This window comes from Cygnus olor, chromosome 5, assembly GCF_009769625.2.
Source record: "Cygnus olor isolate bCygOlo1 chromosome 5, bCygOlo1.pri.v2, whole genome shotgun sequence".
NCBI classification, from domain to species: domain Eukaryota; kingdom Metazoa; phylum Chordata; class Aves; order Anseriformes; family Anatidae; genus Cygnus; species Cygnus olor.
Window position 1 is genome coordinate 37,725,001 of NC_049173.1, and position 18,037 is coordinate 37,743,037.

General features: G+C 42.3%; 1 protein-coding gene and 1 long non-coding RNA gene across 13 annotated transcripts in view; one reads left to right on the forward strand and one right to left on the reverse strand.

The window, feature by feature from the left end:
• The window catches only part of LOC121070426, a 38,659-nt gene extending 30,277 nt beyond the window's left edge, over positions 1-8,382 (forward strand). For 2 of the 7 annotated variants that reach the window (XR_005820072.1, XR_005820076.1), the window contains one exon: positions 104-4,472. This is a non-coding gene — a long non-coding RNA (uncharacterized LOC121070426). Of the gene's footprint in view, positions 1-84; positions 4,473-7,687 lie in introns of those variants that run through there. The other 5 variants (XR_005820067.1, XR_005820062.1, XR_005820066.1 and 2 more) reach the window with 3 other exon arrangements.
• The window catches only part of RAD51B (RAD51 paralog B), a 378,738-nt gene that overhangs the window by 13,436 nt on the left and 347,265 nt on the right, over positions 1-18,037 (reverse strand). The window contains exon 11 of one of the 6 annotated variants that reach the window (XM_040557570.1): positions 15,796-15,827. The exons of the other annotated variants lie outside the window; for them this stretch is intronic. Within the exon in view, the coding sequence (XP_040413504.1) occupies positions 15,811-15,827 (17 nt within the window). The 3' untranslated portion in view covers positions 15,796-15,810. Of the gene's footprint in view, positions 1-15,795; positions 15,828-18,037 lie in introns of those variants that run through there. 6 annotated transcript variants of the gene reach the window in all.

The following is an 18,037-nucleotide window of genomic DNA, read 5'->3' on the forward strand; positions in this document are numbered from 1 at the left end:
GATTTCTGGGATACTCTTAATGAAGATTTCTACTCTTGGGCCCCCTGTTAAACTGCAGTCTGCATTTCCATTGCATCTTAACAGGAAGCTTCTTTTTAAATAGACCTGTTTTCAATGATGGCTGGGAGTCAAGAAGGGTAATTCTCAAAGGTGTGTGAAGAAGAAATCGGATCTACACTTCATCTTCTTCACCTCTGCTGTGCCTGCCTGATGCCCCCATTCCAGCCCACCAGTACAGATGGCCCGGTACAGCCACTGCAGCAAGGACGCAGTGCAGTGGTGCATGCAGGGCACACAATGTGGGCTTGTTTGGGTTTCTGGGTTTCCGGCTGTGATTACAGAGGGTTTTGATTTTTGTTCCTTGGTTTTCTGAATTATTTGCTCAGGCTGTCCTAAGAGCTCTGCTCCATGTAAATGAGAGCTCGCACGTACTCATGTTTATAAGCTCAACAGCTCCATCAGTTTCATTTTTATTCTGTCAGAGTTTTCTGTATGTCGTGTCTGTTTCACTTAGTACTGCTAGTGTCTCACCTGTCTGTCTTAGACCTTGGGACACTATAACTACATTGAGATTTCTCTGATTCTTCATTTTCTACTTCCCTTTAGTAAGTCATAACTATTACTGTTCTCCAAACACATGAAGAACTTGAAGATAGAGCTTGAAGTTCAGAGCAATCCCTTAACTTTGTGACCGAAACTCGGTGTAGTTTACTGAAAAATGCTCCCCAAAATTTTCTGCTTCCTTGGGATAAGGAGGAAAAAGGAAAGAGAACACAGTGATGAGTGATTTCTTTACAACTTCTTTTAGCTAGCTAGTTCTACAATAGTAATCATTCTCTCTTTAAAAGAAAAAGGTCCCATCCCTGACAGAAAAGCATTTGCAAGAGTAGCTGTGTGATGTCCACGCTGCCTGTCACCCCATAGGTTCCACAAACAGACCAGGAAATGAGAAGGAGGAAGAGTTGGAGAGTGCTTGTACAAATACTCTGCAGGGGGGCAGTAAGAGCAAAGCCAGGACGGTGGAAAGGAAAATGTCAGAAGTTAATCCCAGGTGTAATACATCGGAGGCCAGATGCATATTGTGAGAGGTGTCGTTCATGTAATATTTATGTGTTTTGTTTCCCCTCTGTGAACTTTACGGTAGGCCTTAGCCAGTGAATGCTGCACTCTCCATAAATGCCTAGCACGGCCTGTTGTTGCCTTTCCAAGTTTCTTATTCAACAGCACATTTTTTCCTTGTTTTTAAATGCTTGCTGGAGTCTTAGACTAGGAGTTTTTAACCTAACAATAAAACACCTGCATTTTATTAAGACTTGGGACTTGAGTTCCACCTCCCTCACTCTTACTGAAGTGTTGCCATTAGTCAGGTTAACTCTTTCGTAGTCAGTTTTGCTCTGAAAGTGAAGTTAATTGGCTACATGTAGCTCAGTTCCACAATCCCATGCTGTGTTTGGAAGAGAGGAAAATAGCTCTGAGGCAGACCCAGAGGACTCTGTTTTAGCATCTAAACAGATGTTAAGATACTACAGCCAGCAGTAGCAGCCCCCACATCTCGGTTCTATTTTAGTTTTCCCTGGCCCCATTGCAAGTTCCATTCAGCCCTGAGGTCTGTGTATCTATCTACTCAGACCAGAAACCCCCTCTACAACAGGCCTGTCCAGTGCGGATAGCCGAGGGGTGCAGAAGCCCTAAATCACAGCTGCAAAGCCTTCACGCTTCCTAGCACGACAGTCCTGCATCAACATGTCCTCTGACAACATGCAACTTAATGCTAAAATTTTCTTACCAGCCATGCTCATTTTAGGAGTGAGTTTTTTTGAGTTGTATCACAGAAGCTTCATTCAAACATTGGAAAAAAAAATACTATTGTCCCTGTAACTTCCCTTTGCATTCTCATTCCACTGTCTTAAATGAGAATTGGAGCAGGACTATACAGCGATATTTGTGCCTGAAGCTCCAAGTGTGTTATTATCCCTATATTAAATTAGAGCAATGGCAGCATATGGATGTGAAGGAATTGCCCAAATTCATGCAGCAGTTCAGTAGAAAGGCTGACAAGTTCAGTTGTCAATGTACTAAGCAACTGCCCTGTTTGCTGTTTGATGTAGCTTCTTAATAAGCAATTATTTTCTAGGTCCCCTCCATGCACATCACAGAAGTACCACACTGCAACGAGCAACAACTGCTGGCAATTTTACCAAATACGATCAGTTCACTGAAGACAGGAGAGAGTAATTTAATACACACAGCCAGGGACTGAGGATCTGTATACAATGAGCTGATTCCCTCTCTGTTGCTATCTATGTGCTTATGGGCACGTAACTATTTCTTTATGACTCAGCTTCCCATCTATGCAAGAGAGAAATTCTTTGCATCCAGCAGGTGAATCAAGAGGTCATACACTTCTGAGGCTATTCTGGGTTAGTCATTCATCTTAGGACTTTACTGGCACACATATACATATACAATTGTACTAATCTACATCAGGCCTGCGTGGAGAGAACAAGTACATCAAAAGTTCAGAGGTTTGGAGATACCCAGATGCTATAGAGCCATAGATATCCTAAGATAAACAGGTAGGTAAATAGATAACTATTGGTTGCTACCCAAATACTTGTCAGGTATAATTAATTCTATAGGTAGCTATTTATTACAGAGTCTGATATATCAGATGCTAGTGTGATTTATACATACCTATAACAGTAGTATAGGAAATATGATAACATACAGTGGTACTCATAAAAGGAAATGTTCAAAGTTGATGTTGCTCTTGTAAACTAATTATTTCCACTCATTTATACTTACCAGTATATAATTTCTAAACTGTGAGGATACCAATAATCACTGAAAATGGACTTATAAGCCAACATCGCAGCAGAGACAGTTTTAGGGACAAAACTATGGCTGTTGCACAGAATGTTAGATGATGTGGGGATTCAGTAATCTGGGATATGTAGCAGTGAAAGTCATCTGGTGTGAGAGTAGCAGACCGCCCCCATGGCTTGGTGTTAGCTCTGACCACAAACCAGGGAGTGTACACTTGTGTGCCCATCGAGGAGCACAGTTCGCCTTGCCTGCCATTTGGAAAGACAAAGGATGAACTTTAGAAACATAATTTGGAGCAGAACTTTTCATATTTGGATCACGACTCACACGAGTCTTACTTTTCCATTCAGTGTAAATAAGCACATATGATTATTTTGAATTGCTTTACAAAATATATGCAAACAGCATTTCAAAATCTCTCTTAAACCAAATTGTATAAGTCTCACATTTGTTTGTGTTTGCACCCTTTAACTAGCGTTAGGAAGCTGTGATTTACATTGCTGGGTAAATCACATCTGCTCATAAGCTGTGGTTTTAAAAACGTTGCACATCTGTGGTATCAAATGTGTGCAAATTAGAGAATTACCTGACATTACTAGTCACTTAAATGCAAATGTAAGCTTCATTTTTTGTGCAGTATTTGAAGTCATGTTATTATGTACCATAAACTGCAATCACCTACTGTCTACTTATACAGCAATACAAAAAGGAATTTATTCCTTTGTAATCATTTTCATATAGCCATATAGTCAGGTACCCCAATCAGGAATGTAGGCTACAAACTGTCAGCTGCCCTGATGCTTACTTATGGTCATTCTTTATAGGTGGCCTGGTCACCACACTCATTACTTTTGAGTAAATAAAATGTGGGATTTGGTATTCTGGAGTTGTGTTTCTTGGTAAAAGAGGTATTTTCTTTGCAGCAATCTGGACAAACAGTATTTTTTCAGCTTTACTTTCTTCATGTATCTGTGGCTTCTTTTTGAAGCTGGTACCAGGTTGACCAGAGACAGCATCTTTTAATCCAAGATCTAGACATGGGGAAGTGGTATAGTCAGTCTGTGACGTGCTCTATTCCAGCACTGCAAAAGGGGTTGTTCCCTATGACACGTTTGCTCTATTCTTCTGCCTTGAGTGTCTCAAGAGAGAGAGCGTCAGCAAGATTTTCCTTCTTCTATTTCATAGTCTTGTTCCTATTTTAACATCTTATAAATATAAATATATATATATTTATACATTTAAATATATTTATAAGAATGTTCTGCTTTAAATTACAAGTCTATGTCTTTTCAATCCTCACTCGATTTTCCTTCAGACAAACAGTGGACAAAGCTTTCATCAGAAGACTCAATGTTACTTATAAGCATTATTAATGAAGCTTGACAAAACAATTATGCAGAAGCTATTATCATCTTTACCTTTCATATGACCAAAATAAATTACAGATAAATTATTACATGACTTGATCAAGGTTGTACAATGAATTAATGGTAGCAGCTGGATGTGGAGACTAGCAACTTTGACACGCACACTCACGCTGAAATTATGTGCCCTGAAAACACCATGACTGCCTCAGACCCACTCTGTGCTACATGCATTTCTGTCACATGACTGAAGTGTTTTTAGGCTATGAAAATTAAAGAAAAGGAAAAATAATGTAAATCAATGTCTCTTTCTACATTGTTTTCCCTTCTGAGGGTAAAATATTTTTTTTTCTTTTTCTTGTTTTAATTTTTTCTTACAGTAGATATTGGCAGGCTGAAAGTTGAAATAAAATAGGAAAAAATAACAAGCATATTTTGAGTGATTACTCAACTGGGGTCCTTTGTGACAGGAAATGCAGCTGCGTGACTAATGGGCCTGACTTTCTCTTGGCTTCCTTCCCCCTTCAAAGATCTTGTTTACTGCCACAGCCAATTTTTTTTTTTTTTAAATTGCTAGAAGCTAGCAATTTTCCAGGAAAAAAAGATCTTTGCAAGAGTCAAAGGCAGTAAATCTTACAAAGATCAAGGGCTGCAGAGCTCTCCCCCATCTACTCCTTTTAGCCTTCCAGGCTCTCGAGTCACGTCATATCTTCCCCTGCTCCACTCCGAACATGTGTCTAGCAGATCTTTCTGCTTTGGTGAGGGGAGGGAGTATGTGAATCACATTTACAGCATCTAACCCTGGAATTCATAAAGGAAGGGCTAATTCCATTACGGAAACCAGGGGCCTCCTAAGCCTTTTGCATTTTGTCTCTTTTTATTATTTTTTTCTCGCTCTCTCTCTTCTAACAACAGTTGTGTGCTCATGCTCCATGATGACATGGCTGTAAGTGTGAGCTGTTGAGATTTGACACAGCATAGTTCCCTTGGAAGGGGCCACAGAGCTTCAAACGTTTGCATTTGGCCTGCTTTACAACTCTGCTTCGTTGAGCCTCCCGGGTAACCGAAGCTGGGCCGGGAGCTGAACCTCCCCTGAACTTGATGGGAAGAGGAACCACGCACTCAGTTTGACGGCAGGCCCTTCCCCCTGTCACTCAGTGCAACAAACCCCAAGTCCCCTCTCAGTAACTGGGGGCATTGGACATATGCCTGGGTAGAGAACACAAGTAAGGAGGGTCTGTCTTGTTCTTTGGAGGGTGTCACCACGAGACGCACACCCTGAAGGGCTGCAGTACCGAGCCCTGTGGAGAGGGGCCGGGGGCTTAGGGAGGTGTCTGAGGTATGGAAGGGCACAGGGGGCTCAGGGTCTGAGGTATGAAGGGGCACAGGGGGCTCAGGAAGGTGTCTGAAGTATGAAAGGCCACAGGGGGCTCAGGGTCTGAGGTATGAAGGGCCTCCAGTGCCCAGTAAGGCAGTGACATTTCTTGGCCCTAAGGCGCTTACTGGTGCATGAGCCTGCGCTGCCAGCAGCAGCGTGAGCACCAGCTGTGCCTCAGTGGAAACTGGTAAAACTCTGGACTAATAGTGGTAAGTTCATTCCTGCGAGGGGGCTGGAAAGTCGGCAGATAGGTAAGCAACAGACTCAAAAATAATGTAATAGAAGAGGGAGCCAGTCTTTTGCTTTCTCAAGAGGCCTTTCTCTTTGGAGAGCTAGGGGATCAAGTCATTGAAAAACAGTTTGAGGACTGCTCCACAGCCTACAACCCTGGCATAATTCCCTGTGCCCTGAAGTAGAGGCTAAAAAAGGAGGTGAATATATTCATTACCACAAACTGCATAGCGAAACCATCAGAATGGGTATACTAAAAAAAGAGATGAAACCTTTGCTTATGAATAGACCTAAAAGAATTGAATACATGTGTACAGAGGGATCATTTTCCACTACCTACAAGAGGAAAAACCTCTGGGGAAGTGGCTGATGCCAAATATTTTCTTATGCTTCATGTGTCAGCAGGGTCTGGCAGAAACCCTTAAAAAACAGAGCACGCATTTTGTGCAAGTTGAGAATCACAATTTCTGGTGATTTGGATTGCTTCACCAAACTTGAGACATTTCTCCAAAAATACAGCAGATGTTTGATAATGGACCAAGTTTTCAGCATTTACACAGATCAGATGATGTTAAGATCAGCAGAAAAAAAAAGAAAAAGAAAAAAAAAAAAACAGAAAAACAACAGAATAACAGTAAAAGGCTTCAGAGCTGCCCTGAGAAGAAACTAAGCTGGATTAGGCAGGCAAAAATGCTAATTTCTTGCAACAGATATAAAACGCTGGTGAGAGACATCATAGCAATGTATGCAGCAAGGTTACAGAGGAGCTGGGTTGTGTGCAGAAGCAGTGGGCACAAGGACTTGTTGGAATGGGAGCCCTTGGCCTTTGGCTGTGTGTAACCTGGCTGTGTGACCTGACAACACCAGGGCACTGTTACACAAAAACATCCAGTAGATTTTGACTACAAATCTCAACAATTCCAGAAACTGGAAAAGGATGCAGCCCCGAGGTATCTTAGCAGCACACGTGAGACAGAGGTGTCCCCAGAAGAGAACTGGGCTAATCCTCTTGCAGCTATACGGTCAGAACTGCAGGTCAGTAATTTCTGTGCAATGAATACTAACAAAAGCTGAGTGTCAGTGCGTTCAAACAGAGAGGAAGGATTGGCATTTGTCCACAAACGTAAAAGGTTTCCTGTCTTTTTTTATTATTATTTTTTTTAAGAGAAGCCTGTGTTAGAAAACTGACCATAAGCCACTTGCTGCAATTGCCAAAATGGCCTGGCAACCCCCCTCTCCTCATGAACACAAAGGTTTTTTTTCCAGTTAAAAATTTATGATTTGCAGATTACGAGGGATTTGGCAGGTTCAAACTTAATCCCTAGAGCATTTGATGAAAATGCAATGATGCAAAGTCCAGAGCTAGATTTTGTAGGTGATGATTTGCTTAAAAATTTTGCTTATGGTGGGGATGAGATCCAGCAGAAAGTATATGAGACCGTCACAGAATACTCTCAGCCTTGTTCCTGACTGCAGGTAAAGTATGAATAAAGGTATGAGAAATTGTATACCCTCTCTTGAATGTTATTTCTATTTTTCTGAGGTAACCTTACTATAAGGTCCTAGAAATAAAAAGATGGCAGGGTGTATCAAGTTTATTGTTACTACACAACTGTACCTGCTAATGTAGTAGGAATAACTAAATGCAAGGCATCCTCAGTACAGTACAGATTTGGCTCTACCACTCTAGTTCCCATTATTCCTAATCGAATGAGATGGTAGGAAATAGTATCAAAAGAAGTTGGTAACTACTGAGCAAAAGTGTGGAATTAGGCTGTGATCTGGTTTTAGGTCTGATATACTAAGGTGGAACACATGAAGGAAATATGCCAACTACTGATATTTTGCTTGACAGAAAAATAAAATGAAATTCTTTTCATTCCTGCAGTCTTTCAACTCCTTGCCATCTTCAAGGGTTCTGCTTGAATCATGGGGGTATGGAAGAATAGCAAAGAAACAGAGTCCAGGACACAGCAAACACGTAACAAAATGACCTGCCACTCCAACAACTGTAGCAGAGATTTTCCAGCTCTAGAGATGCAAGCGATGCTGCCAGTTCCTCAGGATTCACCAAGCAACGTTTATGTGGTTGGTTGTAACTGTTTGCAGTTGCATATTAACATAACTTTTCTGAATTTTGATTTGGAAAACTCAGTGATTTTAGGACCTCTGGCATCAATAACTGCCCTTTCCACTCTGTGAATCTGAATCAGGTGCTGCAAAGCCTTCATTTTATTATGAACAGCCGGATGAAACCAGATGCATAATAAAGCAAATCTTTCACAAGCAGCTTAAGCACTGGATGCACAATGAGGACAACTGCATTTCAGCACAGAGGTAGCTACATTTGAGTCACAGGGAAGTGACTTCACAAACTTCTCAAGCACTTTGGGATGAAAATACTGTATCGAATCAGTTTAATACACTCTACTTATGTGACAAACTCCCATTTCATATTGTTGTTCTCCTATTTTTGCTATGCCAATCATACTGCAATCCCATGCCTTCATTCTGATCGTGCTGGAACAGCAGGCAGATATTTTCAAAAAAGCCAGCAGAATTAAAAACTTGCAGTGGAAATTGTTCCTGTGTGTGCAGCTTGCTCATGTTCAGAAACTCTTAATGTTCCATTTCTCTCTCCCCAGTTAATAAGGGGCTGCCTGCATTTTGGCGGCATTAGTATGGTTTTGAATACTGGGTGTACTTTACTTTTAAGTAGCATGTCCTAGGCACTGTGTTCTGGTGCATGACAGTCTCCTCGTCTCCTCCTTCGGGCTTCTGGCTGCCTTCAACATCTACTCTGATGCTCTCCTGCCTCTGGAACATCTCACCTCATCAGCACAACCAACCAATCTATACATCAACAGTTTCAAGTTCTTCAAACTGAGAAGCCTCAAATCAGGAACAATTTGGTAACTTGCTCTCCCCTTTTGTTGAACCCTGTATAAAGGACTAAAATGACTGTGTTGCCTAGTAGGTAAAAAAGGAGATCAGAAGCCCTGGACCACCTTTGGCCATGGACAATACTACCGAAACTAGACATCACATGATGTCTGAATCAGGCGTGTGTTGACTGCACAAGGCAGCTTCACCCAAAATCGAATGCCACTGTGTTACGCAATGGCTGCACAGCTTCTTGTGCCTTTCTTTCTTCATCTGTAACATGCAGATAGTAGCACTCAGACATCCAAAGGGGTGAACTGAGAGTTCATTGGCATTTTGGAAGACTTTTGATATTCCTGGATGAACAGTGCAGTAAGAACAGAAAGAAGTTGTCATTGTTTCCTCCTTTTTTAGTGACATCCCTCTGATATTGTGCTCTCACATTCCTGAGTTAAGCTTGCTTGATTTTGCCTGGGTTTAAAATCTGTTTTCTACCTCAGAGAGGATGCTGGAATACACCTGTAAGCACAGCAAGTCTCAAATGTTCAGAAGCCTTGCACTCAAGGCAACCTGCCTCCATCTGACCTTCCTCATCTTTATTAATATACTTAAACAAAGACAGCTAGAACAGTTTAATACGGGCATGTTTTGTACTCCCTGCAGCCCTGTGCATTTTAAAGGCCAGATAGGACATTCTCTGCCCCAACGAATGATTCAGCATAGATTAGAAGCTTTGGTTTATAGAAAAAACCCTGCAATTAGATACTCATGTGATAACAGCTTTTGACAGTGAGGTATAGTCCCAAGCTTGAATATAGATTCCCACTCCAGGAACTGAGCTCTGTGTCTACAGGCCTTCTAGAGGCCTTGTGAATACAACTACCTCTTTGTTGCTCCATCTATAAAACTGGGGTTGTAACAGAGGGGTTTAGAGAAGTTCAGCTCTAGAAGTTTTTACAAATGTTAAACATTGCTTGTTTCAATCTTGTTCCGTTACAAAGAAGTCCTGCAATTCTTCCATCCTCTGCTGTTAAAAAACAGCTCTTCTCCTTGGGTCTTTATGTTACTTAAATTGTACGTGGTAGATTTTTGCAGTTTCGGAGTGGAGCAAAAGGGGCGTTTAAGAGAGCAAGTAACAGTTTTGCAAGTAAAAGTGAGGGAATTGTTGACAAAAGGTTTGAGCTGATGTTTCCATATATAACTCTCCCTGTCTGTGCTCTCTGAGCAGCTCTGCCTGTGATGGGTCCTCTTTCACGTGTGTCTAAGACAGAACAACTCGTGTTCAGAAGTACCAGCAGGCACTAGAAGCACACCCACCAAGTGTTAGGTGCTCAAGCACATTCCCCATAGCTCTAGAATTTCCCCCACAAGTCAGCGATGCCATTGCGAATGGATGAGAAGAAGGAAAACATTATTAATAACAGTGCCTAATGCAAATGATGACAGCAATGAGCATTTGCATTAAGATGGTGACTGTCAAGCCTGGTCTCTGGTTTTCCATGAGGCTCTCTGTGCTAGAGCATCTGCTGTGCAGGGCAGAGCCCTTGGGGCAGGAGGATGGAGATATTCCCCGGGGAGTGGGGACTCCTGAGGAGAGCAGCGGACAGAGCTCTCTGTTTCCAGAGGGGCTGTGGGCAGCAGATTTGCCCCGCTGGCTTCTATAGCCAGAACTAGGTCTGTGGAAACCTCAGCATGGAGGAAAAACACTTCTGTCCTTCCTGCGGCTGTGCTGAGCTTGGCTGGAGGAGTGGGCTTTTGTCATGCTGGCTCTGCCCTTCATCTGCCCCCTCCACAGTCACGCTTGGAGAGACAGCGGTTCCCTTCAGCACACACATTCACACGTAGCTAATGGAACCGGGATTACTGCAGCAATTGGGGGAAAAAGGGAAAGTGTGTATTGCCAGGCTGCATAAAACGTAAGGTGCTGTTGGCTTAACGTGGGCAGAGCTCCTGCCAGATGAAGCATTTGCACCTGGCCTGACTGGAAATCCGTGGGGCAGAATATTCCTGCTGAAGTATTTGTGTTGCCATCGGCATGGCAGTGGCTTGCCCGCACGTACTCAGACACCCAGGAGGCCAGGGCTCAGGGCTCCTCAAGGAGGTCAGTTTTTATATAGCAAAGCAAACAGTTTAGCTAATCAAGGATATTTTTTCTTTTCTTTTCTGAGGCTCTTGGCACCCGGCCCTGTTACTTGCAATCTTTAATTTGTACTGTGGCTTCCTTTTCCCTGCTGCCTTCTCACTCACTCCAATTTTCCCACACACTTATTTCCTAACTCTACCTCTTATGGAGGTCTTCATTTATTTCAGACCCAAATTTACCTCAATCCTACACAACGCTCTTGTTACCTCACCATTTATTCCTGTAAGTGACTGTCATCAGAGCTCGATGAGCTTGACCAGTTTATGAAAAAAAAAAAACAGTTGAGCCTTTTTTTCTTTTTTATGTTGTAGAAAATAGTTGATGATAACAAGGTACTTGTAACTTTATTCATATGCACATGTAGAAATTGATTGGGGATCAACTTGGACCTTCTTTTTGGTTATATGGCTGTTTGAATGTCAAAACTGGATTTTCAATTGCTTTTTTTTTAAAGGATCTGTGTGTCTGTGCTAGGGATGGGCTATGAACTGTACACACCACTACACAAGATGGCCATGGAAAAGCCTGTGACCACGCAGTTTCTACAATAAGATAGAAGATTCTGATGAATCAAAAACACATTTTAGCAGATTCTCCCTCCCACCTCCCTGCAGCCAAAAAAAACAAAACACAGGGAAGAGATAAAGGCACTTTTTCTAGTTAACACAGCTATATAGTCCACGCCACTTACCCTGTGTAATTTGTGTAGAGAAATGAAGGCAACATGCAAATAAACATCTCAACTAAAACATTAGCAAAATCCCAGTAAAAATATACAGCTGCACAGTCCATATGGCAGAGGCCGGCTTGCTCGAGAGTTGATAGTAAGATGCACACGAACATGGGCCAGAAGTGACCCACCTGTTCACCAGGTTTTGTCCCAAGAAACCACCTTTAAACAGCCTCTTCTAAAAAGCTGCACAGAACCCAAAGCGTTCCCTCAGTCTGCCTGCACCTTTGGAGCTGCAAAGCACTACCATCTCAGCACAGCCTCTAACGCAGACATAGATCCACCCGATTTCGTATCGCTTCAGGTAAACAGCTCTTCTCCTTCCCCGTGGTTGCTTCCAGAGCCATTTCTAATGAACTCTTCTGCCTCTGACTGCAGCCCAAGTTGGCAGGGCAGCGCTTTTCAAGCCATGAAGCAAGCTGTGAGCAGCTAATGAGGCCTGACACACATTCCACATATTTTCACTGTAACTGCTCCTTATAGCCACTTACACGCAGACACAGAAAAATTTTAATGAATTGAAGTGAAGTGGGGCTGGAAATGCTGCGAGGCACTGAGCTAGCATGTAGGACGACCCGCGTGCAGATTTTCGGCAGGACAGCAGACCACAGCCCAGGTCCAGGAGACAGCGTGTGACGGGCTCTTACTGCTCTCTGGCAAAAAGTCCCCCGGATTGAAGACAGCCACACACTAGAAAGCTGATCCTGCCAAGATGCACACTGTACATGCTCTGTGAGGCAGTCAGTCCAGCACTTTTCATTATTTTCAGAATCCATCACTGAAGAAAACACAGCTCTTTATAAGGTGGGATATGTTTTAAAAGAAAAGTTGGGGCAGATTCAACTGGTATAAAGCTGCATAGCTCTATTAAAGACCAGGGGGTGTTGCTGATTTGTACCAGCTGAGAAGTTGGCTAATATTCCTTTGGAGCCACCACCTCTCCCATTTGCAATTGCCAGCTGAAACACTGGGAAATGCAAGGAGAAATGAAAAATGGAGCACATTTATGTGAAAAAGCTTCGATGCAAAACAAATGTCTGCTCACTGCACATAAGCTGAAATAATACAGCCGTTATTGGAACTGTGCTACAATAAAACAAGCTGGATGAGTCAACCAGCAGTGCATCTAATCTCCACTGGCTGCCTTTCCGGTCCCCAAGCTCCCCATCTATTTTTATCTCTTCTTTTTTTAATATACTTTTTGGTTTACAAGCAATAAATCTACAGATCTTGGGTCCCCTGTGTTCGCTTTTGCCAGCAGGCCACTCAGCATTTAGGATGTTACCCAGACTGTTACGGCTATCAGACCACAAAATCCAGAGGCCAGGATTCAGACTCAGGAGACACTGTGGCCCAGAGAGCATGGCAGTGGCTACTGATAGCGTGGGGCATGGCAAATCCTTCTGCGCTGACGGCAAGTATGCAACAGGCTGGAGCAATGTGGTATGCTCTTCAGGTGGCCTTGGAGTATGCCTGAGGGAGACCAGCTGAGCCATTTCAGCTTGTAGGAGTACAGCAAAGCATGCTCTACTAATAGATGGGCATCAGTGCAGATGCCTGAGGAGCTCTGGGATGAGCTTCCTTCCAAACCTGCAGGAGCACAGCTTTGGTCCAGTGCTCTAGCCAAGCTTCATGACGCACTGTAGGGCACATCTAGAGAGAGTAACACGTGATGTGTTCAATGGTCGTGCAATGAGTAGTAGAAGAGCTAACAGGAAAATGGCACTGCCAGTCAGAGCCTGCTTCTGTGACTGTACAAAAACAATGCCGTTCCTTTTTTTCCTGGGTGGGGAGATTGTTAGTTAAGCTAACTGTGTCTGGTCCACCTTAGGATGTATGTTACCTACCATAGGGTACGATTTGATTTCAGAATCACTGGGCAGGTGATGGGAACTACTTTCATGATAAAAAGTTTTCCTGTTGTTTGTTGGCTCAGTGTGGTAGCGTTCTCCCGAGAAAAGTGTGGGCAAGATCTTGGAATCACAATCCTCCTGCTTCGTTTTTCTCTGGTAACCAAATTAAGATCTTCGTAATGGAGCCATTATTTTTCTAATTTTTCTCTGTCCTCTTTAATGATTTCATTACAGACACACACAACTAGTCACCTTGAGCTCATACATGCTGGGAAACATCTGTTAATTGAATATGAAGATAGCCAGAGTGTTATAATGGAAAGAAACTACTGGGATATGATGCTTGCATACAGCATTCTCTTTCATTAGAAGAGTACGTGCTTCAGGGAGCAAGGGAGAAGAGTGTATGAATTTAATTTCAGACATTCACTTTTTAGGTGCCCCCAAGGGACGTACCCGTTTCCTATATAAGGTTTGGTCTGTTTGCAATTAAGCTCTCTTTTTTGCATATTTCCGGATAGATTAAAAATAGCAAAATCAGCTTATTCTTGGACTTCTGGAGATAAACAAAGCCATTGCTTCCAGGGTTTTTAAGACAGTGATCAGGTTTACAGATCTTGAACGCAGAATTTGTCCATGAATTTTTTTACACTGGATAAACAATAATTTCCAAAGAGAACAGAAAAGGTAGGAGTACATTTCTAGAATGGGGGGCTTTTAAACCAACTAACTTTTGCAGCCTTTGTTTTTACATAAACCTAATGTTGATAAAAAATAAAGTTGAATACAGTTTTTATGCAGGAAGCTCAAGACCCGTTCAGTCCGCTCCCACCACTCCCTCAACCAGTGGAACAATTCCAGAGCTGAGAGGCTTGCTGAGCTCCCATTACAGTTCTCCTCTTATTCTTTTTCTATTGGGATTACCATCATCAATCCATTTAATCCAAAATGTAAAGCTGTTTTTTGTGATGCAGCCATCCATTCTCAAGGACCTTGACAGAAACAACTAGTTTATAACGGTGCCTAAATTGCTATCAGATGGGAACAATTCTCAAACACCCCTAGCACCCTGAGGTTGGATACACCATTGTGATCTGCACCCGATCATTTCTTCTCTGCTGTTCAGGTCTCTGCCCATTTGCAGATATTACCCAGAACAGCAGCCATTTTCCAAAGGAGTGGCTGATGACTACGTTATGAATTTGTCTCCTGAAAACGTTTTTGCTGTTTTCAGTTATCTTTTGCAGATTCCTCAGCAGTCACTGGACCCTGATGGATACATAGACAATGGAATGAAAGCCACTGATATAATGGTTTTAATGTTAGTTATTCACACTCTCCAGTGCCTGTTAGGCATTTGCTTTCAGAGTACTTCATTCCCCAACAAAAATGTTGATGGATATTGAAACTGATGATTCAGGAGGGAGAGAAGATTACAGCACTACAATATCCAAGCAAACAAATGGACACATTTATTGTTCAGTAGTACATTCCTTGGAAAATTTACAGGGCCATTAGTAGAGGGGAGGAAAAAGTACAGTTGAACAAGTTTCAAATTAAATGGCCCATACCATGAGGCTGTGTTTTGTTCCTCCCCTATGCAGAGCAGTAGTAACAGCATGGTGGAAGGACATATGGCCCATTCCATATCTCCAGCGAAGGCAGGAGGATCCTTCCAGACCACTCTTGATTCCTAGGGCTGTATCTCAGCCTAGGAGCAGCACTTGATGCCATAATCCTTATGGGCACAAGCCCCTTTGAAGAAGTCAACAGGACTGTTCAATAGGGCTGTTGGTAAGAGATGATGTTGCAAAACTAGCCCCTTGTTTTGGTAAAGAGAAGCAGAGAAGCAAGTCCTGCTGTTCTAGTAATATATACTTCTCCTCTCACCTAACAAAGACTCCACTGTGTCACGAAGACAAGAGGCATAAACAGACCTCAGAAAATAATGACTTTTGAAAAAGCAGGACAGAATGTGTTAAGGTTGTTTTAAACACTCTTGGAAGTAAAACTGCTCTTGATACTCTTTGTCTGTCAGCAATGTTAAAGACATGGGCTTCCTTCTGCCTCTAAAGACTCAAATTTATGAGCTCCAAAATGTGCTCCTGCACATTTCCAGGACCTTTGTTGAAAAAAAAACAAACACCACCACCCAAACAACAGAATAACCTTCTGTCCATCAAGCAAGATTTCCCAACAATTATAGTACCAGGCACAGAGAACTCTGCCTGCCTGGCCCACAGCCACACCACGGGCGGCAAACTTTCTAACTCTCACCAACTAATTAGGTTCAGGTCAGGTATGTGGCTGGGAGAACTCCAGGGAGGGTGGAGGGTGAAGCAGGAAACAGTGCTGATGATTCAAGTGGGGATCATCTTGAAAACATTTCTTAAGCTGTTTCTTCAGAAATAAGTTTTGGCTGTGAAAGGAAAGTTATCTTATTTCTAAGAAAACAGAAGGAGACAACTTTCTGGTAGAAAAAGGAAAGTGGGAAGGACACTTTGTTTAGGAAGTAAAGAAACACCTGATTCATTCGTCATAAATTTTAGGATGACATTTTGGAGCCTCTAGCAGGGGAGTGGGACAGGGGACAAGAAGCCAGAAACACTTCTATTATCAGCTCTCAAGACAGCCCTTCCTTCTAGTAAGAAACTACAGTTGCAAGGGAAATATTTTTGAAATTTCAACACAACTTCCTGCAAACAAAAGAGACAGCACAGGAGTGACTTTAATCAATGTATGCATAGGTAATCAGAGGGATGAAAAAGACTAATTGCTGGGTTTTGTATTAGATATTACAAACCTTTAGTAGTATACACCTAGGGCTACGTAGTGCTGCTGTGTGCCATTCTGTACTGTGAGGAGTGGCTGAAGTTTAACATGCTCCCCCAAAGCCATAAAATTACAAGCCAAGGTTCACAGCAGCCACAAGCAATCTCAGTGCAGTCCCATCCCAACACTGCAACCAGCTCCTCAGCAAGGCTGCTGCCAGGCTAGAGTAATGCAATGGGAAAGTGCACTCATGTTCTCCATTTCTTGACATCTTCAAATCACAGCATCTTGGGAATTCCTTTGGTCAAATATAAGGCATTAGGCTTAAGACAGTGTAACCAGAGAAAAGCCTATCGTCTGTGCTATACATGTCATCCATGGTTCTGTAGTGACTCTTTTGGGTAATGTTACTCTACAATCAGTAGATGCAAAAATAGTTCAAGTGAACAAGCTACTGTCTTGATAGTGCTCATCAGCTTTCAGCTCCTGTTTTTAGTTGCCTGTACCTCAGCTCTGTTTGCTATGTGACATGTAGCTGTAAGGACTGGTGGAAGCAACACAGAAGCAACCTGATGGTGAAGCAACAGAGCTATGATGGTGAGAGATGGATATGAACTTCAAAGAATGAGGCACATCTCATTCCAGGTCTGAGTCTTTAAAATATGTCAGAATGAATATGCAGGATCTTATATTATGGTTTGCATTGAACATCAGAAAAAACTTTTCGCTGGGAGAGTAGTACAATACTGGAACGGGTTACCCAGAGAGGTTGTGCAATTTCCATCCTTGAATGTTTTCATGACTTGGCTAGACAAAGTCACAGCTGACCTATTCAAGTGCTGGCAACAGTTCTGCTTTGAGCAGGATGTTGGACTAGATACCTCCAGAGGTCCCTTCTAACCAGCAGTTCTGTGATACCTTCAGTCTCATATGGATCCCAGAGATGAGCTGACAAGAAAGGTTTTAGAAGGACTCTGTAGAGTGAACGCTCATTGATGGTAAAACCTACTGAGCCTGGTGTGGTTGGAATGGTTTGTGCAGAGCAAACTAAGTGTTTGAGTGGAGACCTCCCACACCTTTGTTTAACGTCTGCTCTTGAACAGAGACTGAATGGCAGAGATATTACAAAATACTGCTTATGAAGTGGCATACTTATAGAACAGTGATGCTGCTCAATTCCCTTATGCAATCAAGGCTTCAGCAAATAAAAGGTCTTAGCCTCCTGCAGTGCTCTTGTGACACAAAAAAAAAACTTTTGGATATTATTTTCTCTTGTTTATTAGCTTGAATAAATATTGAGCAGCTGAAAATGCTGTGGTGAGAATCTGAGTCTTAACATAAGATCTACGTAGGCACAGAAAAGTTTCAAAAGAATGAGATTATTTTGGTAAATGCTGATTTTTTAATGGGGGCTGTTTCTCAGGAGCTTTTTGCTGACACAACCCTGGTACTTGTACTAGTGATGCTTCCTGGGAGCCCCATGAAGCATGAACCAACTTCATTATGCTCTAAGCTGGCAAGAATGTTCGTGGGTACTTAGGGCAGTAGATCTTGTGCTCTGCTATACCCAATCATTAACTCCAAAATATTTATCTCCAGTACAGCATATGTTTGATAGCCCTAAATATATTTATCTCCACTTTCTCCATAGAAAAGCCTAATATATTTAATAGAACCCTAAACAATGAAACTATGACGGCAGTTAAATCACAACCACACAAAACAGCAGGCTATACACTCAAAAGGATTCTTCATGTCAACTCAACAGAGAGGAAAAGCTTCTCACACCCTACAAATACAAATAAAGATCTTTATCTACTTCCTAACAATGATATAAGGATAAACTGTGTCCACTCT